Here is a 25,090-nt window from a genome sequence, read left to right as displayed (position 1 = left end):
AGTGTTAGACCGGACAGTCTTAGGGTGGTCATCCCCCAACTTTCTGCCTACCTCTCTCCACTTTTCTGACACTGTATTTGCTGGTTTTAGGACTCTGTGCACCTTATCACTGCTAACCAGCACTACAGTGCATATGCTCTCTCCCTTAAACATAGTAACGTTGATTCATCCCCAAATGCCATTTTTTTTTTACTTATAAGTCCATAGTAAAGTGCACTACATGTGCCCAGGGCCTGTAAATTAAATTCTACTAGCAGGCCTGCAGCGCTTATTGTGCCACCCACATAAGTAGCCCCTCAACCATGTTGCAGGCCTGCCATTGCAAGGCATGTGTGTGCAGTTTCACTGCCACTTCGACTTGGCATTTAAAAGTACTTGCCAAGCCTTAGACTTTCCTTTTCCTACATATAAGCCACCCCTAAGGTAGGCTCTAAGTAACCAATAGGGCAGGGAGCTATGTAGGTAAACAGGAGGGCATGTACATATTTGTTTTATATGTCCTGGTGGTGAAAAACTCCTAAATTCGTTTTCCACTAGTGTGAGGCCTGGTCATTTCATAGACTAGCATTAGGACTACCCTCATATGCTTTTTGAGTGGTAGATTTTTATCTGAGAGGGGTAACCATGTCATATTTAGTATGGCCAGCATGGTAATAGAAAATCCTGCTTATTGGTGAGGTGGGATTTTATATTACTATTTTAGAAATGACACTTTCGGAAAGTGAGCAGCACTTAAAACCATCTGTGACTTACAGCCTGTCTCCAATCAACGTATGGGCTGTGCTGGTTGGCAGCTCCCTTGTGCATTTCACCCAGACAAGCGCAAACACAGGACACTCAGTCACATCTGCATACTGAATGGCTCTTCTTGTTGGGCTGGAAGGGTGGAGTGCCTGATCCATTTCAAAGGCCAGTGGCCTGCTAACACACAAAGGACTGATAAAACATCCCAACCCCCCACCCCCTCCCAACCCCTCCACTGGGGTGCACTTCAAAACCACTATTTGAAGTCTCCCCCACTTCAAAGGCATTTTGGGGTACATAAACTGGGTCTCTGACCCCACCAACTCAGACACTTCTGGACCTGGACCTGCCTGGATACCCAAAGGACTCATCGGGACTGCTTACTTGACTACTTCAAACGAGACGATGAACACCTGGTTGCAGTTCCAGGAACTTCTGTGTGACTGGTTCGGAAATGTCAGATGGGTGTCCAACACTGGGCAGCAATGCGTTTAAGGGAACACTCCCTCCGCACTGTCAGGTACATGGCCCAGCAATCTTTGCAGGTCTTTGAGTCGTGGTCCCTCTGCAAGTACCACAGACAAATCAAGTGAGGGTCTGAAAGTGACTGAGGGTAACTCCATGAATAAGTCCTATCTAGAGTAGAGAGGAAAGAACTGGTGTTAGTGTGCCAGGGTGGTGCCTATATAGGCACTGCACACATCATTTCCAGCGCAGACTATGTCAATGACATGGAGAGGAAAGGACGCCACCTACTGGCATGCAGGGGGTACTGCTCAACCACTTTTGGATCCAGCCTGGGGAATATTTTTATATCTGCAGCTAGAATTCTGTACCAAATTACCTGTGTAGACCTGGGGAATGAACATATGCAGAGGAACAGTGGTCCTCACAAACTTTATTTACAGTTTAATTATATATACATGACAAATGATTTTCCCCACACAATGAGCCAAATTACTCAATTCTGCTTCTCAGTTAAGGCTACCATGATCTTTTCCTATCCATAAAGTCATCAGAACTATTGATCTTCCGGAAACTAGTACTGAAAGACATGGGCCAATTAAAAAAACAGAACAGCTTTCACTCCCTGTAACATTACTTTACCTGAATGTAAAGCACTCAATGGCTTAAGGAATAATGAAGCTGTCATCTAGCCAGCAGACATGGGGGAATAGTATTGTTGGACAAAATCGGGAAATTTTTGACCGAGAAACTTGAAGACTACAAGGCAACACTGATCACTATATGAAACGTACTCAAAATCCCTTAAATTAGATTAAAGAGTAAAATCATGAGGGCCACTACCAGAGGCAAGGGAGAAGGGTTCCTAAATAAGAACAAATTCAAATTTTGGAAAAATAAACATCCCATAACCCCGATACTCAACATCTTGCCCAAAATTTACAAGGACAGAATACATCCTCTGGGAGACCAAACCGTTCAGGATGAGGCTCAATCATTAAACGACTGGGTGAACAGATGTATACTTTTATTAAGGGTTTTGTCCCTCAAATCAAGGCATATGTGATGGACAGTAAATTTCTGATTAATTTTTATTGGGGCATAGAGTTCAGCCTGAACACTGAACTGTTGGTAACACTAGACCAGAGTCTCGACATCAACATACCCCAAAAAGGGAAATATAGAGATCATCCAACAGATTCAACACATAACCCCATTACTTACTGAGTTCATCATTTCATTGTTACCCATTGCACTCTCCAACTACTTTTTTTGTTTTAAAACAATGAGTATTATCAGCATTGTTGTGGGACGACTATGGGAGCAATCTTTTTTTCTCCAAACCTAGCAAGCTTTATGTAGACTAATTTGAATAGAACTTCATACTTGGAGAGAATAATCCATGTACATGTTCAATCAAATGCTGGAAGAGACAATATTTTCATAAACTGAATTGTCTTGGATAGCAGAATTGGGTTGTTTGTCCATTATTTGAACTGTACCCAGGGTAATCTCAAGTTCACCCACAATAATAAGCAGGACTGTATATCTTTTTTAAGCCTCCTAATCAAGCATGATGATAACAAGCAGATTACAGCCTTGTATCATAAACCTATAAAGTACACAATATTCCATTGGTTGTGCATATATTCAAAGACAACCACTTTGCAGACGATATCAAATGGCAGGTGACTTAAGTGGCGCTGCCTTCTCCAAGAGGCAGACATCTGTTGTATACTTTGCAAAGACTGGAGTGTAAATGGATAGACAAATGCAATTCTGTTGGAGGACTCAATACTATGGAAGAGTGGTGTGCCTTTCTTTCTTTAGTTGTTGGCTAAAACGCCAGTGCTAGGACGTTAGAAAATGGTTGACATGGACTATGAAGAAGACTAGAAAGAAATTGTGCCTTGTTTCAGGCGTTAACTAGTCTTTCAGATATACACGTCAATGCAATTAGTCTGTGGTGATTAAGGGCCAGATGTATCAAAGGGTTTTACCCATTGAGTGTCAATGGGAAAACGCTTCGATACTATGGCCCTTAGTCCTGTGTATCTTGGCAAGTGCTTACATCAATACGATGCAGAATTAGTTTTTGCCTGTGCTTTCACCATAGATTGATTTATGTTGTTTCAGCACATTTCTAGAAAAAATGTTAATTAAAAAAAAAGCCAGCCCTTCCTGGCTGGACTACCTGATCTGGCATGAAATAATTAATCCATAATGGAAATCAATTTTCAGAGACTTCCTCAACAAGTAGTTTGAAAGCACTCCAAGCTCAACCGCTCTAGGGACCGCCTGTCTTTTGCACAAATTAACTGCTCACACCACTTATCTGTCTAAGAAAAACACACATTCACCAAGAGGAATCATACTTGGATCATGATAAATAGCTACAGGCAGATCGGCAGGCAACACCACAAGAGAGTTGTTACTCAAAAATGATCAAAACTCAATTTATGATCTACCGTCTGGGTGATTTTCTAACTCTAGATTATAGGCCCTGGTAGCTAGCAGATGGCAAGGAATTAATATGCAGATGGTGCCATCAAAAAGAAGAATCAATACTTCACGTTATCAGAAGGCAAACTCTAGTTGCACCCGCATTTCAAGTTCCTGCATGTCAGAGGTAGTAGGCAAACTGACACAGCGGGACAAATATCAGGCCCAACTCCTGTTGATTAAATTGCTAGACATTGCAGCTAAATGAATTCTGCCTCCACCTCAGTAGTTGGCAACATACTGATCTTTTAGCCGAACAGGCAGGTTCACACTTTCACCATTCTCAACAGCTTTGGCACTTTAAGCACAATTGCACGTTCTTAACAATGTTGGAACTTTTATGTTTTAAGTTAATTCTGTCTATTAATGAAATTTTGACTTCTGAAATCCAGTATTGGTAGCAGGTTTTGGGGGGGCTGGGAGGAGGTGCAGAATGGGGAGTGGTCGAAGCTTGTAAGCATGTAGTACAAATACACTGATCGTCATCCCCTGGTTCACCACTTACACAGGCAACTGTGGGCCTGTTTATGGGCTACTAATTGTGCAGTTTGTATACCAAGATACTGTTGTACCTTTAAGCTCTATTTTCACTAAATTGTTGGTTGCGGGTTTTGCACTTTGGTCACGTCGCACCCATTTTTTACATGGTACATAGAGTTGTGGTTTATGGGGTTAATGAACCATCTTCACTTAAATGGAACCTGTATAATGCTGTGGTACTAAATTATATTTCTCACAGTGATTTTGCTGTCTTGTATACACAACTAAAATATAAATTAATTTTGTAGGGAACACTGGTCCTTTGCAAACTGCACTTTGGTGGACCTTTTGAACAAGGGTTACATATATGCCTATGACTGATGCAGACTCCATTGGTTCCATTTAACTGTTATTACAGGCTAAAGATCATGCTTTGTTTTTATGTGTTTTTATTTTAGATAATGTTATTTTGGGAGCTTTTCAAGATACCTTTAGATTCTCTAGCACATTAAAGCTGCTGTCCTTTCGCAAGATGAAACTGTCTTCTTCCATGCATTCATTACTCTATCCAGTTCCATGCTGCATGTGTGATCAGCCTAACTAGGAGTTGTAGGTGAAAGGTAACTTGGCAAATTTAAAAGCCAAGGTAGCAAGCTAAAGTGTGTTATTTACCAGTAAATCGCCGTGTTCATTTTTGTTTCTGACAAAAGGTTTTGTGAAAGAATGACAAAACAGCTTACCGTTTGTTGACAATAAAAACTGAGCAGCGTTTTTCTGTGGCAACCACCTAATTTTGTTTATTTTTTCTTCAATTTCTAAGCTTTTCAAATAGTCGAATTCTGGTTCGTGACTTTGAAAAGTGCTGTAAACATTGTATTCCCCTCTGCTGTGAGACTGAGTTTTGTTCTGTAAAACAAGAAATACAAATTGTTACGTTCTTATCAACCATGTCTGCAAAGAGCGTTTGAAAATCTTGCCGTACTTTTAATATAGCCATTAAACTAGCATGTACTTGTAACACCACGTATACAACATGCAAACAAAAATGCCATAGACCAATAAGAGGGTCCAAATATGTGCCAACGTTTTTTCTACAAAAGAGAGTTCTGTACACAGTTTGTTCTTTTAAAGTTTTCTATACCTGCTTCAATTATCAGGCCCTAAAGAAGTAGGTAGAGACGTCAGAAAAGGAGGTGTGGAACAGCAATGACGGGTATTAATACAGATTAGCAACAATGCAGACAACGGAGGAAGGTGCTCAGTTTAACAGCAGCCTAGTTGAGCTGCAGGCTGTGCTGAACGGTAAGCACCTGCACCGTCAAAGGAGTAAGCACCTGCACTGTTAATGCAGAAAGCGCCTCCCCATCTACTAGATGCATCACATCTAAAAATCGAGGAAAGGTGTGTGGGTGAAGATGTCCTGGTATCAGTCCAACAAAAGCCTAGTGAAAGATGCTCGATGTCTGCAGGGGGATGTGAGACAAAGACTTCTACATGAGTACTCAAAATGTAGTTTAACAGATCTGGCGGATGACAGCCATACATTTTTCAATTTCATCGTTCTTTAATCATGCAAGAACGCTCACAATGTATGCAATATGCCGACCATAATATTTTAGGCAGCTGTCTAGTAATTAATACATTTTTTTAATTTTTATTTCTACAGATATATTTTTTATTTTTTTTAAGAATTTTGAAAATGTTTTAGTAGTCTTTCATACAGCTGCAAAAGTTTAGCTTAGGTTGCTTCAAACAATAGCCATGTCAATGTAATTGTGATCAAGATCCGTGCTGACTAGTTTCGCAACTCGTACAGTAGTCTATCTTTGAGTTACTCTGATAGAAATTCAGATGGAAGAAAAGGATGAACAGGAAAATGCTGATTCACTACGTGGCAAGAATATAAGTATTCACATTTAATGACTGAAAATAAAACGATTGCCTGAAAAATGATCTAAATTCAAATAAGAATGTCTACGACAAACATTGTTTATTTTCGCACTGTAATCGTGTTCGTTTGGTATAACGGAGCAATCGAAGGTGTTGTCTACTTTCCAAATAATTAAGTGTAAACAATTCCTCAGTACTTCAAGGATTTCTTGCTTTTATATTCTATTTGAAATGTGGAAGTTACGATTTGAGAGCAATCCGCCCATGTAGAGGGGTAACAAATGCCCCAAAAAGTGGTTCCTGTGCAATGGAGGCAGTTTCACAGTTAAACAAAACAAGGTGCAACAATGCCAAAAGTGTTGGCTTTTGTGTAGTAAAATTGTTTTGTACCTAGACGCTTGTGGCCAGACTAGCAATAAACACAGTAAAACGTGGGTGGATGAAAAGAGTTGTGGGTAAGAAAAATAAAATTATAAAGTGCAAGTGGTTACGTTTAGTGTGGGGCTAGTCGTACCAGTGGTGGCAGGAGTTAGAGGGTCCCACAATATTTGGAGGAGTGGGAGGTGGAATGGTCATCAGTGATGGTGGGGGTAGTGCTGGAGGTAGTAGAGGTAGCTTGCTGTCTTTACCTATCTCCTGTCCTCTATTGTCCGTGTGAATGCCTCTATCTCCCTCCTATTGCTCTCCATGGTCTGTTGTGCTGCCACTGACCTCTCACCTGCCCTGCATGGTCAGCTAGTGCTGCCATCTTGTCCTCCATTGTCTTAGTCCGTGTCCCTACCCCATTCCTCCTGCTTTCCATGGTACGTTGTGCAGCCACTGCCCCTCCTTTCTGTCCTCAATGGTCTGTTGTGCTGTCACAGCATATCTCACCTGTCCTGCAAGGTTGTCTTGCTTCCCAGGCACCCTGCCCCAGGCCCTCTATTGTCTGGTCTGCCAGTGCCACTCCATCCTGACTGGCACGATGGTCAACTTGCTGTCTCTCCCCTCTGCCCTGCCTTTAACTGTCTGAGCCTGTTTCTCTGCCACTCCTTCCCTACAGTGGTATAATGAACAACTAGACCACTAACATTCTGCATTGATTACAAAAATGTGGCACACCTGAAGTCACCTTGATTGAATCAAAACAGTCAAACCTGAAGCACTTCTATCAGAAATTAACAAAATAAAGGGGGTCTTTTTCTCAAAGCAATAATGGTTAGTTCTCTAAAGTGATGGCAGTGGACCCGAGGGGCGCTGGTAAGGCCAAAATGGAGCATGGTAAATTGAAATTGCTTGTGACCTACTATGACCCACAAGTAACGTCTCTGGGCAGAGAGAACGGGAATATGGAAATATGCGTCCTGTAAACCCAACGCTACCATCCACTCTCCTGGGTCCAGGGCTGGTAGGACCTGAGCCAGACTGAGCATTTTGAACTTTTTTTTGAGGAAGCGATTGAAGGACCTGAGGTCTAGGATACGGCAGAGGCCCTTGTCCTTTTTAGGCACCTGAGAGTAGCAGGGGTAACGACGTACTTCTGGCACAGGGAACCTCTATGGCTCCCTTGGCCAAGAGAGCTGTAACATCCTCGCAGAGAAGTGCCAGGTAATCCTCAGTCATCCAATTGTAAGACGGTGGCATGGATGGAGGGGTAGTCTCAAAGGGGAGGGAGTGCCCCTTCTGACTATTTGCAAAACCCACCTGTCTGAAGTGATGGACTGGGAGCAGGGCAGGTGATGGTGAATTCTGCCTCCAAATGGTCCCTGATGGGGAAGCGTCAGACTAGGAATGTTTGGAGGCTGCAGCGAGAGTGGTGGTGGACTGGGTCGACATTGGATCCCACATCCCCAGCCACCCAGACGGTGGACAGCATGCGCGGCATGTGGTTGGATGGAAAAGGACATCGATGGGCCCCCCTTCCATAGTCAATACTGGGGCAAAAAGCAGACTGAGGGGGCGAGAAGCAGCTGCGAGGCCCAAGGCGAAGCAGCTGCGAGGCCCAAGGCGAAGCTGCAGTCCAGGAGTCCTTAAAGTGCTTTAACACTGAGTCTGCTTGGTCCTTGAAGGGACGAGTGCCATCAAAGGGCATGTCCCATAAGCACTGCTTGGACATCTCCTGAAAAGCCAGACTTCCTCATCAACTGCAGTGCTTCAAGGCCACTGTTGATGCCAATGATCTGGCCAGTGAATCACTTGTATCCAGCCCACATCTGATTGTTAACTTAGCTGCATCTCTGACGTCAGCAACAGCCTGCTAGCTGTGGCAGCACCTGCACATCCGTGTCCCATAAAGTATGGGAGTAACATCATCGTGGTGTTCACGAACCGCAATGCCAGACTGGTAAAAGAAAACATTTTCTTTCCAAGCTGATCCGGTATTTTAGACTCACTATCCGTGGGTGTGGAAGGGAATGTGCCTGAGGATGTAGAGGCCTGGACAACCAACCTCTCAGAGGTGTTGGATCAGGCACTTTGGGTCATAAGGCGCAGGCCTATGGCGGCGGGCGATTGTCCTGTTTACAGGAGCCCCTGTGCTGGTTTGGACCAAGTCCCCAGCAGGACGTCACTGAGGGCCTCTTTGAAAAGCAAGAGGGTTTCTGAAGAAGCCCCAGGCTAAAGTACCTTAATCAAGAGGTTGGTCTTGATGGCCACAGAAGGAAGCTCGAGGCCCAGGACCTCAGCCACTCTCCTCACTACCACTGAATTTAATGCTCCCTTCTCGGTAGCCACAGTGGAGAGAGAAAGCATGCCAGCATCAGGGAAGGTATCTAGACAACTGGCTTCACCCACGTCCGGAGCCCAGTCTATGGGGTTATCAAGCTGATATTCTAAAGGGGGAGAGTGATCCCTCCATACTCTCACCACACTCATAAAGGGTCAGGTTCCAACCTGGGGAGCAAAGTCCTTGTCAAAGTTCGAATCTGCGCTGAGTGACGCTGCTCTAGCTCTGTAATGGAGCCAACAATAAGTATGGGATCGACTGCGGGCCAGGGTGTCTGGAGTGTCAACATCTGCACCGTCGTCGGGGAAGGTCACAGTGGCATGATCCATGCCAGTGCAGATCCGGAAACGGAGCCCTGGGTGCCCTCTGGAGCTGAGGATGAAGCTGCCTGTGCAGACCCAAGGGGGCCCCTGTTCACCTAGCGTGGCTCAAAGGTGCTCCAACAGTGATGGACTGCGAAAATATGAGGCACATAGCCTTACAGAACCCTCTCAGTTTGCAGGGGTGGCTCCAGCTCCCAGAAACTCCAAAGACGCAAAGCAGACATAGGAGGCTCCAAGGATGGAGGTCTAGAGTGACTATGCTCCTTTTTCTACTTCACATCATCCGACCAACGGGATGAAGTCTAAGAAAGTTTGCTCTTCTTCGATTTCTTCAACCCATTAGAAATCGTGAGGACACTCGGATAAGCACAAGAAGAAGAGTGTGGGCTCCCTGAGTGGTCTCTGGACCTTCCTCTCGACGAGACCGGTAGCGACGCAGTGCAAAGCAGCGGGCTGCAAGAAATTTTTGTGACCGCTCCCTCCAAGCCTTCGGATTCATGCCCAGCACTCTGAGCAAGACTTCGGGTCACACTCAAAACAACTAAGAGACACGAAGTTTGGATCCATCACAGACATCATTCGATGACAGTAGTCGAAGAGCTTTATGCCGGTCTTTCATACAATATACTCGACGCACCAGGAGGTAAAAAATGCCTTGACAAAAGTATAAAAGTATAAAAAAAAAAAAAAAAAAAAGTTACCATGGGGGGAGCTCTTCTTCAGATCTGCGTGAAGGCTGCCACATAATTAAAAGCTGAAGTCAATACGCCGGGGTGGCACCTTTGTATGACCTGTGATGTCATATCCGGCAAACACAATGCCAATGATGGACACGGAGTGGACCGATGCCACCTGACGGCACGCAGGGGTACTGCTCAAGAAGAAAATCTCCGGATTCAGACTGATGCCATGGGAAATTCTAAGGTAAGGAATCTGCAACTAGAAGTCTATCAGATAAGCTAAAATGAGGGCATATTCAAATAGTGAAAAAGGGCTTTTCAACTAGTTGCTATACTTATGTGTTTTATCAAATTGATCACTTGCTTATTTGCTGCACATGGCAATTAAGAGTTCTGCACACTTATTGAGGTACATTCAGCCAAAATATGGGCTAAATTTGCACTATTTTTTCTATGACCGACATCTTGGGAACTTTATTTTTTGCATTAAGCTTCCTCATTTCTTAACTTACTGCAGAATCCTCTGTAGGAAATGCTTTCAGGTTTACAGCTTTGATTCCATCAAGATGGCATTCAGGTCTGCCACAAGCTAATTAGAACTCCGTGGTAAAGCTGCAGTTGATCACCATGGAGTTAACTGCCAGCTGGTCCTGGTGTTGAAAGTACATCTTTCAGTCTGCAAGTCAGATCATTTTACTGAAATGTATGGTGAAAATATTTGAGAACTCAGAAAATGTGTCCTAATTTTGCCTTCTACAGCCTATAGCATAATTTCTCTGACAAAACAAACCTGCTCATTTTGGTTATTTCTAAAGGAAATGTTTTAGGCTTTACAGCTTCAACTCAAACAAGGCGGCTTCAGGTTTGCTACACTTGTCAAAAGTAAGAATGTTCACGTTCTAGTCTTCCATTAGAAAAGTGAGGGAGGCTGCAATAGAGCACAGGAATAAGTCGCTGCTTCTGTTGGAAACACGTTTAAGTCAGTATGTCAGAATTTAATCTCACATGGCTGAGGAAGATAGTGTGAATTATCAGAAAATATGCTCTTATTTTAGATTCTGTAGCACCTTTCATAACCTCTGAGAAAATCATGTGACAAAACAGTTTTGTCTCAAACATGATTCATCAAATCCCAGCAGAGGATCTGCATTTTATGCAGGGTGAACTCACCCTAGAATATAGCACAATTATTATAATTAGTATGACAGCACCAGTAAATGAATTAAAATGTGACTAAAATTTGTCATCCATTATATGTGCTCCTGTTGGTGCCCCGCTCATCCCAGGACCAACTTAATGCAGGCCGCAGAGCAACATGGCAACATGACGAAGCAGTGCATGTGCTGAAGGTGTGCCAGTGCCAAGACCCTTTGTGCCCATCCACGCCCAGCACCACGAACCCTGGACCTCCCGCAAGATACACCATCACCGAGCTCTACGGCCCCGGATGCCGCAACAAACAACCACTGCACCCACCCACACTCCAAGGTAGGGCATGCACCCAATGCCACTTCACCTGCTACAGCACACACACACAAGTCCACTGACCAGGCCCACCCTGACAACACCACCTACACCACCTGAACAAAAAACAACAAACAGCATTAGCCCTTCACAACACACGTTCACGCTGGAAACATCACCGACATTTAGGACCTTATCTCCACCCACACACCAGACGTCCTCTTCCTGAGGCTTGGCTCAACCCCACTTCCGTGCCCGACAGCCACTGCAATACTTGAACGATACAAGATAACCCACAGTGACGGCATCAACATGCTTGGCTGAGGAACCACCATCATACACAAGGAATTTATCCAATGCACCACCCACAAATAACATATCAACCTAGCCACGCAACACCTCAACATCCATTTCCAAACAGCAAGCAAATCCACCCTTGCCTACCACCCTCCAGGACCACGTTTAGCCTTCTGCAAGTAAATCACTGATTTCATCCCCCCTCCACCCGCCTTCACCAGACTCCAACAATAAAACATTTTTGCTAACCTAAACTTGTCAGACCCCATCTTCACCTCCAACGACCGCATCAGGTACAGCCACTCCACGGAAATCACCTGGACTGACCACGCCAACGTCCACTTCAAGATCACCAGCTCACGGACCTCTGCCTGCCAGTCTGACCACTGGTTCCTTCCGCAGAACTTCAGAAACTTCAAGAATTGGATCACCAACTGTGTCAATGATGTCACTCTAATCAGCAACAACACCCACAGAAGGTCCACCAAGCACACTAGCTGGTACTCTAAAGACCTCAGAGCCGCCAAATGACACTATAAACAACTGGAAAGTAGATGGCGCACGAGCAACGAAAAACCAGCACGTCCACCTTCAAGCCAGCCCTCAACCTCTACACCACAGTTGAGAGGCTTGATGAAAAAGGGGATAGTCTCACACATCAAAACTAGCTCCAATAACAGGAAACAACTCTTCAACTATTTTAAAGAATTCTTCAACCCCTCAGCTGCAATAAACATTTCCTCCTCACAGGAACTCTCTGAAACCTTTGCAAACTTCTTCCACAACTAGATCGCCAACATCTACAGGAACTTCAAAGCCCAGCCCAAGGCCATCAACTTCTTCAAGCAACACAATGACCCGGCTACTACCACAGACATCAAACTAATTGAATGGAGCCAGCTAGCCCCACAGGACACGGCTTCCATCATGAACAAGGTCCACTCAGGAGCCCTAACTGACATGCCCTCACCCTCACCACAGCTTCAACCTAGATAGAGCCAGAATAAGCCACTTACTCATCACCTTGTTAACATCTCAATTGCCACGGCCACCTTCTCCGAGGAACTAAAACATGCACCAGTCAACATCCTATTAAAAGAAACCATCTGCAGACCCCAGCAAACTCAGTCCCTACCAACCAATCTCCCTGCTCCCAACTAAAGAATTAGAAAAAGCCATCAACCAACAACTCTCCTCGCATCTGGAATGGAACCTCCTACTTGCCTCCTCCCAATCCAGATTGTTCAGCAAACAGCATCGAGACAGCCCTTTTCCCAGCTACCGACTACATCGGAGCCCTAATTGACCAAGGAGAGACTGCAGCTCTGACCCTGCAAGACCTCTCGGCAACCTTTGATATGGTCTCCCACCGCAAACTCATCACAAAGCTGCATAGCATAGGCATCCAAGGAGCTGCCCTCATATGGATCGCGTCTTTCATCCCTGGAAGAACGCAAGTCCACTCTTCACCTCCGAACCAAAGGAAATCATCTGTGGAGTACCCTACCCAACACATATGACACCTCTGGTGAGCATCACCAAAACCCAAAGACTTAACATCAACATCATATCCTATGCTGATGACACACAACTTAGCCTCTCCCTCTCTGAAGACACCATCAACAACAAGGCTAACTTCCACAACTGCACGACAGACGTAGTCAACTGGACGAAGGACAACTGCCTGAAGTTCAACATAGACAAGACAGAGTACTGATTTTTGGAAGCAAAAGCTGCCCATGGAACACATCCTGGTGGCCGTCAGAACTCAGACTTACTCCTACCCTCACTGGCCATGCTGGAAACCTAGGTATCATTCTGGACAACAAGCTAATCATGATGACTGGTCAACTCTGTCTCCACCTCCTGCTTATTCATCCACTGAATGCTTCTTAAGATATTCAAATGGCTATCCCAAAAGCTCCAGGTGCGCTATCACCCAGGTCCTTATCTCCAGCCGACAGGGCTATGGCAAAGCAGGAATCGCAGCTCACCTCCAACTATAAACCATATGGAACGCTACTCATCCTAGATCACCCTAGACAAACTTAAATCATCTTCTACTTCAGGGAACTTCAATGGGTCCCTGTAAGTAAAGATGCCAGCTCAAGCTCATGACCCATGCATACAAACCTCTACACAACTGCGGAACTTCCTAGTTTAACTGCTGTCTGAACTTCCATCAGCCCACCAGACACCTCCACTCCATGTCCCTTTCTCTAAACCTCACCCCCTGCATCAGACATAGCAAATGCAGAGTTCGTCCTTCTCCTATCTAGCGGCAAAGACATGGTATGAGCTACACTTTCAGAGACCTCCGCATTTGTTCTAGAGTTATGAAAGTCCCTTAAGACCTGGCTATTTGTCTAAACAACTGGACCCCGTTAGTGCCTGAAAACAATCACGGGTGACAAGTAGCACTCTACAGATCTTTTGATTGATCCTCAAAACCTACCGTCCCCTACAATGAACTTCACCTTGCCCCCTTACATTCTTTTTTTTTTTTTTTTTTAAGTTCAAAATATGTCAGAACTGTGAGAATATTGCCAGGAATAGACATTTAGGACCATTCAACGGGCGCCCCAATCCACTCTGTGACCTGAGCAGCAGGAGCAGCAGACCAGTATGCAGTGTTGGCAGACTGAGCACTCCAGCCATCCTAAGGTGCTTGTGGGGTAATGGCGATGTCTGCATGCTTAGCAGGGAACGGCTAGATGTGTACAGAGGGCACATGCGCCCGTTCGTACCATTCAACCACTTCAAGCTGGGGAAAATCAGGTACAGACGTGGTCCATTCTCCCTGAAACTCTTCCCTTGTGACTGCCGTTTCTGCTGCTGCCTGTTCTTCCTTTTCAAACTCCTCCAGATCACAGCAGAAATACAGATCAGGCATCACTTCCCAGGGGTGCTCACGGGAGTTTGTGCCAGCACACACAGCACTTCAAGGGACGAGCATCAAGCACATCAGACCCAGTTTGGGCTTCTATGTTGTTGCTGGGGATGGCAATCTCTACATAGCACAGTTGTGAACTAGTGCCGTAAAGAGCAATGGTGGGAATGTTGACATAGGAAGTCTCATTGAGTGGCAGGTGGTCAGCCCGGGACCCTGTCACAACCAGGAGGCGGGGTTCTTTGAAAGCTGCCTGAATCTGGTTGGTGAAGGTTCCAGGGTTGAAGCGGCCAGCAATGGGGTAGCAATGCAAGATGATGAAAACATCAGTACAGTACGATGCCCTGTGTTTGGACGAGATCATGCACAGATCCGCTGGGTTTTTAATTGAGACAATGGCATGGGCAGCCAAACAGCATCTTCTCCCAAGTGAGTTTTTAGTTTATGATGTAAATTCCATCACTTTTCCTCCTGTAAATGTACTGCTCCCTCTGGAAGTCTAGGTTGTTGTCTTCCAGGTGGGTCCAGGCAGCAAGGAAGTTAATGACGTTCTCCTCCACGACATTGATGCCTCCCAGACATCATGAATTCCCTTTACGTAGCAAAGCAAGGGAACTTCAAATCAAGGTCATGTGAAGCTACCAATAGCTAATCACAGAAAGCCTGCACTCTTACATACATATGTATTTAATTAATTTTCAGGACAAAGGGACCTTGTCACAGAGTCCTGTAATGGCTTCCACAAGATACTGTTCAGTTTTGACCAACCGGTCAGGATTGATTCACCCCATTAAAACTGGTCAAACAAAGCATAACTCAACACCAACATTTCAGATATTTAAGTATTCTGAAGCTTAGTTTCTTTAAAACTACATCAAATCACAATAAGAGGTAAAGCCATAGCTTTCTACTACATTTGGTGTCATTACAGTCAGTCGTTTTGGCTATACTGCTGTTCAAAATAAAAATAAAAAAAACTCTGTTATAGGACACCCCCTTTTTCACATCCCTGCGTGAATGAGCAACCAGAAACTTTCCAGGAAGGAGCTGAGGAGAAAAACGTTTTTGCACTGTTCTGTGAAGATTCGCCAAACTGAGCCAAAGTTATTAGCAAAATAAAATCAATCTCCTATGGTAACGTGGGCCTAACTAACTCCAGTCACGACCACCACTGTCCTCACAAAAAAAAAAAAAAAAAAAGTTTAACATTACAGTTAGATGAAAATGTAAATTAAAACATATTATTCTAAATGAACATAACCACTGAAATTCACCAGTTATTTCAAGTAACCAGGCTGTTCCCTAAAGCAACCATAACTTGCGCCCACAACATTGTCAGCTAATATGTCATTTCAGATGCTGCAGGAATTCTATCAATGAGGTCATAAGCAATGCACGGAGACCGTCGCCGAATAAATATTTCTCTGAAAACAATAAGGGTTAAAGTGGCCACTAAAATTCACCAGTAAAGTTATCTCTAGTAGCCAGAACCCATTCCCTAAAGTAACTAAAAAGCACCCCGCTATATAATTAGCAGTGATGTTATCAATGATGTTATAGAACACGTAATGAGTGAAGTAATTGTATTTAAATAGCACTTACTGCCCCTGACAAGGGATCAAAGAGATTTTCAGCAAGTGAAACACTACTCCAGAACCCAAAAAGAATTAGTGGTATATTAGTATAGGGGACTGTGAGTTAATCTGAGCTGCCTATTAGTTGGATTGAGAAGGATAATGAAGGGAGAGAAGACGGAAGTGTCTAGAAAGTGTTAATTGGGAAATCATATTAGATGAGGCTTGGGATGAGTAAAAGGAGAGATGGAGGAAGGAAGGATCTCTCAAAATTGATTAGGAAGACATTAGTAAAATGAGGTTTGGCATGAGTTTGCGATACATGAGGAAAGAATTTAGAAAGGGTTGTTTGGGAGATCGTAGTAGTAAAATTAGTTTTGGGGTGATCCAAAAGGGACTAGAGGAAGGAAGGGACTTGAAAGGGTTATTCTGGAAATCACAGTAGCAAATTAGGTTCGGTATGAGTCCGAATGGAATCAGAGGATATATTGAGAAGGGCTATAGGGTGAGACGAAGTAGTGTATTCTTCTATAATAGGGGTAAAGTAATAAATATATAGATACATATAAGGGTATAAATCCTACATGCAAGAGAAGGCATCAAGATTTAAAGTAGTATTTTATAAACTCAGACTTTCATGTGCTGCTGTACTTTAAGCTAATGAATTTGTGATTTTCTATAACTGATACATTTTTATTTGATATGTTCGTCAATATTAAAATAGTGTAGCACTTGTAGAAAAAAATAGTTATGTCACTATTTACATATTGTGATAGATAAACAGAGACCCATAAGTATCTATTCAAATTACCGATATGAAAACTATGCAGCCATCTACATACAAGTTAACCATAGAATATGTATTAATATATACATTTAAGAAATCCTTAAAAGTATCTAAAAATTTTAAAAAACATACATATTTGTATAAGGAAATACACATATCTAGATACAATACATATTGTCAAATTCTAAATGTTTATACACAGTGATATGCTGTACATTAGTGTTTGAGTACAGTGGTTATGTAGCAAAGAGCCAACTCTGGAACAGTCTTCTGAAGAGGAGTTATCCATGGATCTTATGTTTTGGGGTAATGAGTTCCAAAGTTTGGCTGCTTGGACGGAGAAGGATGTGCCACATATGGGTTTTTAGGTCAAGCCTGCAAGCAGCACACATGGGCTGTTGCTTCAAGACGTATTGTATCCAAAAAGGGGCTTTAAGCCCACCCAGTATTTAACACTCATTGGCATAAATCATTCTTCTTTGCCATGTTCTAATTCAAAAGGACATGCAAGACATCACACACACATTATAGATATAGATATATATATGGAAAATGTCACTTACCCAGTGTACATCTGTTCGTGGCATTAGTTGCTGCAGATTCACATGCTGTGCACATCCCGCCATCTGGTGTTGGGCTCGGAGTGTTACAAGTTGTTTTTCTTCGAAGAAGTCTTTTCGAGTCACGAGACCGAGGGACTCCTCCCATTTCGGCTCCATTGCGCATGGGCGTCGACTCCATCTTAGATTGTTTTCCTCCGCAGAGGGTGAGGTAGGAGTTGTGTATGCTAGTAATAGTGCCCATGCAATGGAGTAATGTACATAATGTAGTTTAAAGTAATATATTTTCAAATTTACAAATGTTCAAGATCAACTTCTTAACGGCTACAGGCTTCCGGGGAGGCGGGTGGGTGCATGCATGTGAAACTGCAGCAACTAATGCCACGAACAGATGTACACTGGGTAAGTGACATTTTCCGTTCGATGGCATGTGTAGCTGCAGATACACATGCTGTGCATAGACTAGTAAGCAGTTATCTCCCCAAAAGCGGTGGTTCAGCCTGTAGGAGTTGAAGTTGTTTGAAACAATGTTCGTAGTACTGCTTGACCTACTGTGGCTTGTTGTGCCGTTAACACATCTACACAGTAGTGTTTGGTAAATGTATGAGGCGTAGACCATGTAGCTGCCTTACATATTTCGGTCATTGGAATGTTTCCTAGAAAGGCCATGGTTGCACCTTTCTTTCTGGTTGAGTGTGCCTTTGGTGTAATAGGCAGTTCTCTCTTTGCTTTAAGATAGCAGGTTTGAATACACTTACCTATCCATCTAGCAATGCCTTGTTTAGAAATTGGAATACCTGTATGAGGTTTTTGGAAAGCAACAAATAATTGTTTTGTTTTTCGAATTAGTTTTGTTCTGTCAATGTAGAACATTAACGCTCTTTTGATGTCTAATGTATGTAGTGCTCTTTGAGCTACATAGTCTGGCTGTGGGAAGAACACTGGTAATTCTACTGTTTGATTCAAGTGGAATGGTGAAATAACTTTTGGGATTTGTCCGTAGAACTACTTTATGCTTGTGTATTTGAATAAATGGTTCTTGTATGGTGAATGCTTGAATTTCACTCACTTCTTAGAGATGTGATGGCAATTAAAAATGCCACTTTCCATGTTAAGTATTGCATTTCACAAGAGTGCATGGGCTCAAAAGGTGGACCCATGAGTCGTGTTAAGACAATGTTGAGGTTCCATGAAGGAACTGATGGTGTTCTTGGTGGTATAATTCTCTTTAGTCCTTCCATAAACGCTTTTATGACTGGTATCCTAAATAGGGAGGTTGAGTGCGTAATTTGCAGGTAAGCTGAAATTGCGGTAAGATGTACCTTTATGGAAGAGAAAGCTATCTTTGACTTTTGCAAATGTAGTAAGTAACTTACGATGTCTTTGGCAGATGCGTGTAAGGGTTGAATTTGATTATTATGGCAGTAATAAACAAATCTTTTCCACTTATTTGCATAGCAATGTCTAGTGGTAGGTTTTCTAGCTTGTTTTATGACCTCCATACATTCCTGTGTAAGGTCTAAGTGTCCGAATTCTAGGACTTCAGGAGCCAAATTGCTAGATTCAGTGATGCTGGATTTGGATGTCTGATCTGTTGATTGTGTTGTGTTAACAGATCTGGTCTGTTTGGTAGTTTGACATGAGGCACTACAGAGAGGTCTAGTAGTGTTGTGTACCAAGGTTGTCTTGCCCATGTTGGCGCTATCAGTATGAGTTTGAGTTTGTTTTGACTCAATTTGTTTACCAGATATGGAAGGAGTGGGAGAGGGGGAAAAGCGTAAGCAAATATCCCTGACCAGCTCATCCATAACGCATTGCCCCGAGACTGATCTTGTGGGTACCTGGATGCGAAGTTTTGGCATTTTGCGTTTTTTTTTGTTGCAAATAGATCTATTTGTGGTGTTCCCCAATTCTGGAAGTATTTGTTTAGTATTTGGGGGTGAATCTCCCATTTGTGGATCTGTTGGTGATCCCGAGAGAGATTGTCTGCTAACTGGTTCTGAATTCCTGGAATAAATTGTGCTATTAGGCGAATGTGGATGTGAATCGCCCAATGCCATATTTTTTGTGCCAGGAGACACAACTGTGTTGAGTGTGTCCCTCCCTGTTTGTTTAGGTAATAAATTGTTGTCATGTTGTCTGTTTTGACAAGAATGTGTTTGTGGGTTATTATGGGTTGAAATGCTTTTAGTGCTAGAAATACTGGCAATAGTTCTAAGTGATTTATGTGAAACTGTTTTTGCTGAGTGTCCCATTGTCCTTGGATGCTGTGTTGATTGAGGTGTGCTCCCCACCCTATCATGGAGGCATCTGTTATTACATATTGTGGCACTGGGTCTTGGAAAGGCCGCCCTTGGTTTAAATTTATACTGTTCCACCATTGAAGCGAGGTGTATGTTTGGTGGTCTATCAACACCAGATCTAGCTGTTGACCCTGTGCTTGTGACCATTGTGATGCTAGGCACTGTTGTAAGGGCCGCATGTGCAACCTTGCGTTCGGGACAATGGCTATGCATGAGGACATCATGCCTAGTAGTTTCATCACCATTTTGACTTGTATCTTTTGTTTTGGATACATGGTCTTTATTACATTGTGAAATGCTTGAACCCTTTGTGGGCTTGGAGTGGCAATCCCTTTTGCTGTGTTGATTGTCGCCCCTAAGTATTGCTGTGTTTGACACGGCAGAAGGTGTGACTTTGTGTAGTTGATTGAGAAACCTAGATTGTGGAGGATTTCTATGACTTTGATTAACCAATCGTCTCAGTATGGGAACACATGTATTTGCTGCCTTCTGATATGTGCAGCTACTACTGCTAGGCATTTTGTAAAAACTCTTGGCGCAGTTGTTATTCCGAATGGCAACACCTTGAACTGGTAATGTACCCCTTGGAATACAAACCTTAGGTACTTTCTGTGTGAAGGATGTATCGGTATATGGAAATATGCATCCTTTAGGTCGAGTGTTGTCATGTAGTCTTGTTTTTTGAGCAGTGGTATTACGTCCTGTAATGTCACCATGTGAAAGTGATCTGATTTGATGTATGTATTTAATGTTCTGAGATCTAGTATAGGTCTCAGACTCTTGTCTTTTTTGGGTATGAGAAAGTACAGAGAGTAAACTCCTGTCCCTTTCTGTTGGTTTGGTACTAATTCTATTGCTTCTTTTTGTAGCAATGCCTGAACTTCTAGTCCTAGAAGCTGTATATGTTGTTTTGACATAGTGTGTTTTCGGTGGGACGTTTGGAGGGAATTTGAGAAATTCTATGCAATAACCATGCTGGATAATTGCTAGGACCCAAGTGTCTGTTATTTCCTCCCAATGTTTGTAAAACTTGGTTAGTCTCCCCCCCACAGATGTTATGTGTTGGGGATGTGTGACTTGGAAGTCACTGCTTGTTTTGAGGAGTTTTGGGACTTTGAAACTTTCCTCTATTCTTTTGGAATTGTCCCCCTTTATATTGTCCCCGAAAACTTCCCCGCTGATACTGGCTCTGGTAAGTGGGTCTTGTTTGTGAGGTTGTGGGTTCTGTGCTTTGTCCTCGAAACCCCCCTCTAAACTGTGTTTTTCGAAATGTGCCTCTGCTCTGTGGGGAGTAGAGTGCGCCCATGGCTTTGGCCGTGTCAGTGTCTTTAAGTTTTTCGATCGCAGTGTCCACCTCCGGCCCAAACAACTGCTGTCCGTTGAATGGCATATTCAGCACAGCTTGCTGTATTTCTGGTTTAAATCCTGATGTACGCAGCCATGCAGGTCTCCTTATTGTTACTGCTGTGTTGACAGTTCTAGCAGCTGTGTCTGCAGCATCCATTGCTGACCGTATCTGATTGTTGGAGATACTCTGTCCTTCTTCTACTACCTGCTGCGCTCTCTTTTGGAACTCCTTGGGCAAATCTTCTATAAAGTGTTGCATTTCGTCCCAATGGGCCCTATCGTATCTGGCCAACAAAGCCTGTGAATTGGCAATACGCCACTGGTTTGCTGCCTGTGCCGCCACCCTCTTGCCTGCTGCGTCGAATTTTCTATTTTCTTTATCTGGAGGTGGTGCATCTCCTGAAGTATGTGAGTTTGCTCTTTTGCGCGCTGCCCCTACTACAACTGAGTCCGGTGTTAGCTGTTGTGTGATGTACACGGGGTCTGTTGGTGGCGGTTTATATTTTTTCTCCAGTCTTGGACTAATGGCCCTTCCTTTTACAGGCTCTTCAAACACTTGTTTGTAGTGTTTTAGCATTCCGGGTAGCATAGGAAGACTTTGATACTGGCTGTGTGTGGACAACAGTGTGTTAAAAAGAAAGTCGTCTTCAATGGGCTCAGCATGCAGGCTGACATTATGAAATGCCGTTGCTCTCGACACCACCTGTGCGTAGGCTGTACTATCCTCTGGTGGCGACGGTCTAGCTGGATAACATTCAGGACTATTATCTGACACTGGTGCGTCATAAAGGTCCCATGCGTCCGGGTCATCTTGACTCATTCCTGTATGAGTTGGGGAATGCATCATTGGTGGAGTGGCTACCGGTGATGGTTGCGGAGAGCATTGTGGAGATGGTGGCGGGGTTACTTGTTTAGCCACCTTTGCCTGTGGCTGCTTGTCTTTTTCTTGAAAGGCAAGTTTGCGTTTCATTTTAATCGGAGGGAGAGTACTGATCTTCCCTGTTTCTTTTGGGATATGGAGCCTTCTTTGTGTATAGTCTGGCTCCATTGTTTCCAATTCCTGTCCAAATCTATGTGTCTTCATTTGTGTGGACAGTCCTTGTTCCTCAGTGTAGGAACTTGTTTTCGGTTCCGAGGCCGGATGTTTCGGTATCGAAACCTTTTTGGCTGTTTTTTTCGGTCCCGACGAAACCTTCTTTACTTTCGGCGTCGTGGTCTCTCGGTGCCGACCCATTTCGGTGCTGCTATCTCGGTGCCAAACCTGCTCGGAGCCACTATCTCGAGCCCGAGATTGCTGTGTGGTGGTATCTCGACCGGAGTCGGATGACTTCGCCACCAGCGTGCCCTTTTTCGGTGCCGATGATCAGTCACCTATTTTTCGGGTTAAGCCATGGCCTGTCGGCGGTGGCGTCCCCTGGGCTTTAGTGGTTTTTTCGTGAGTTTTGTGTTTCGACGTCTTACTCACGGTTTTCGGCGTTTCTTCGGGCTTGATCTCATCCGAGTGAGATTCCTGGATGGAGAATGTTTCTTCCTCCTCCTCGAAACGCTCTTGTCCTGTCGGCGCCGACGCCATTTGCAGTCTTCTTGCTCTTCGGTCTCTTAGTGTCTTCCTGGACCGAAACGCTCGACAGGCTTCACAAGTATCTTCCTTGTGTTCCGGCGACAAACACAAGTTACAGACCAGATGCTGATCTGTATATGGATACTTGTTATGGCATTTTGGGCAGAAGCGGAATGGGGTCTGTTCCATCAGCCTTGAAGAGACACGTGGCCGGGCCGACCAGGCCCCGATGGGGGATCGAAAAAACCCCGAAGGGCCACTGGAGCTCTTCAAAAGTCTGTGTCGATCTGTTGTAACTAACCCGATACCGAACGCAAACAATACAGACGATTTTTCCGAGATTCTCAGTAACTTTCCGACCCGAAACACGGAGCAAAAAGGAACACGTCCGAACCCGATGGCAGAAAAAAAACAATCTAAGATGGAGTCTACGCCCATGCGCAATGGAGCTGAAATGGGAGGAGTTCCTCGGTCTTGTGACTCGAAAAGAGTTCTTCGAAGAAAAACAACTTGTAACACTCCGAGCCCAACACCAGATGGCGGGATGTGCACAGCATGTGTATCTGCAGCTACACATGCCATCGAACACATATATATATATATATATATATATATGTATATATATATATATATATATATATATATATCTTTCTCTCTCTCTCTCTCACATTGACCAAGTACAGATTAATGTATCTTAATTAGTGTTAGTCCACAAGGCAGCACAGTTATTTAGGTACTATTCTTCTTTTGTCCATGAACTGCAGCCATCTGTACAGGTCCAGCGTTTCAGTGGAGGGTAACGGGGGCTGAGAGTTTCCCTGTAGGCAGCTTGAAGGTATCCTGTCCGAGTTCCTATGCGTGTGTCTCACTCAAGCACAAACCTTTAATGATTCCAAACTGGAATTCTTTCTAATAACAAAGAGAGCAGTGTCATGGCAGCGCACATGCTTCATACATGCAATCTGCACATACTTATGAGAAAAGTTTTTAGTCTCAACAGATCAGGAATAAGAATCTGCTATGCCAGAGGCACACATTGGAAAACTAGTAGATGGTGGTTCATAAAACATCAGGCAGGTTAGATCCTTCTCAGGGAACGCTCATTGGAAAGGGGCATGACATTGATGTACCCTGTAGTGGGCTTCTCTGGGACAAGGAGAGCACAGCCTTTATATTAACAATTTTCAACCAGCGCCTCAGGTGTGGGGGAACCAGTTATGCCTTCCCAGGAAATGCTCCTTGGTGCTTCCACCCCATACACGCTTTCCTTTAATTTAGAAATCTCCCACCCTTGCATGATACTCAACAGTAGTTCTCTGGAAATCCTTTCAAGCGCATGTGTATGACAGGGAATAAAATTTGAGTGCGCCACTCAACAACTGCCCACTATTGTTAGTGTTTTAAGAACAGGCTGCTTTCTACCCCACCAGCCAATGGCAGTTAGAATGTCAATGAGGAAGTAGCAGTACAAAGGAACAAGACGAAGAATTCGATTATGGGTAGGCTCCCCGGTGCTTTTGCCTAGGCCAAACAATAGAAGCTCATTTAGTAAAATCTCATGTACTACTCTGACAAAGACCTTAAAGTGAATTTTCTGTCTTTCTTGTTTAATGTCAAACTTTCGATGGCTCTTCACCCAGACTTTAAAGCCTCTAAACAGAAAGGAGGGGCACAAACTAGTGCACCCTCCTTTGGCAGGATCACATCTTCACCGTAGCACGCTGCTGTCCCTCAAAAACAGTTTCTAGGAAAGCAGCATTAAGGATGCACAAATCCAATGTTAAACTCCTCCAACCATGCTTCTCATCAAAGCTTGTTTACAATTAACAACAGACTGTGCTTGTGACAGCCAGGGTTATCCATGCAACAGCAGTCACTCTGCGAAATTATCATTCTGTAGCCAGGGGAGAGGATGTGGCTTAACAATTAGAGCTGCCAGTTGTGGGACTGGGGAACCAGGTTCCAGTCCCGACAAGTCATCAACATCCTGTGATTGGCACCATTTCACTTAGGATGCCTGTGCCTTAAAAAAAAAAAAAAAACAGCAATATGAAAATAAAGGTGTACTCATGTAATGTAACGTGTGGTTGTGTAAAGCGCTACAACTGGGACTGAGTTGGAACTATATAAAACTGCTGCAGAAAATAAAGAGTTTAATATCAGGGTGAGTGAGCAAGGCTGTGTCTAACAATAGGACGTTTCAACGCTCACTGTGCTACAGGAAGCCATATGTAGAACTGTGACGTTATTCAAATACAAATGATAATGCACACTGTTCCTCACTGACCAATTAAACCTACTCTCCCTATCATTGAATTCATATTTTAACATTTCAGGTGATTAGGACTGGCTTCTGCATCCTTGTCCCCTAGTTAGTGACTTAGATAGTGTCTGGCACTCTGTTTAATGTTTAAATTCTGAATGTTTGTAACCCTTCTTTTCCTGCACCCCACCATTGTTCTCTGGTACCATTAGGTTTTATATTTGCATGGGTGAGATATGTGAAAGAAGTAATGCTT

General features: G+C 43.8%; 1 protein-coding gene and 1 pseudogene across 1 annotated transcript in view; both read right to left on the bottom strand.

Moving 5' to 3' along the window:
• The window catches only part of PPP2R2A (protein phosphatase 2 regulatory subunit Balpha), a 422,643-nt gene that overhangs the window by 248,628 nt on the left and 148,925 nt on the right, over positions 1-25,090 (bottom strand). Inside the window, exon 4 of the mRNA XM_069214156.1 lies at positions 4,932-5,097. Within this exon, the coding sequence (XP_069070257.1) occupies positions 4,932-5,097 (166 nt within the window). The remainder of the gene's footprint in view (positions 1-4,931; positions 5,098-25,090) is intronic.
• Positions 14,010-22,583, bottom strand: LOC138266519 (small ribosomal subunit protein uS2-like; annotated as a pseudogene).

The sequence above is a fragment of the Pleurodeles waltl genome, chromosome 11, assembly GCF_031143425.1.
Source record: "Pleurodeles waltl isolate 20211129_DDA chromosome 11, aPleWal1.hap1.20221129, whole genome shotgun sequence".
Taxonomy (NCBI): Eukaryota; Metazoa; Chordata; class Amphibia; order Caudata; family Salamandridae; genus Pleurodeles; species Pleurodeles waltl.
The sequence above is the reverse complement of the archived record's forward strand: the minus strand, read 5'-3'. Positions and strand labels throughout refer to the sequence as shown.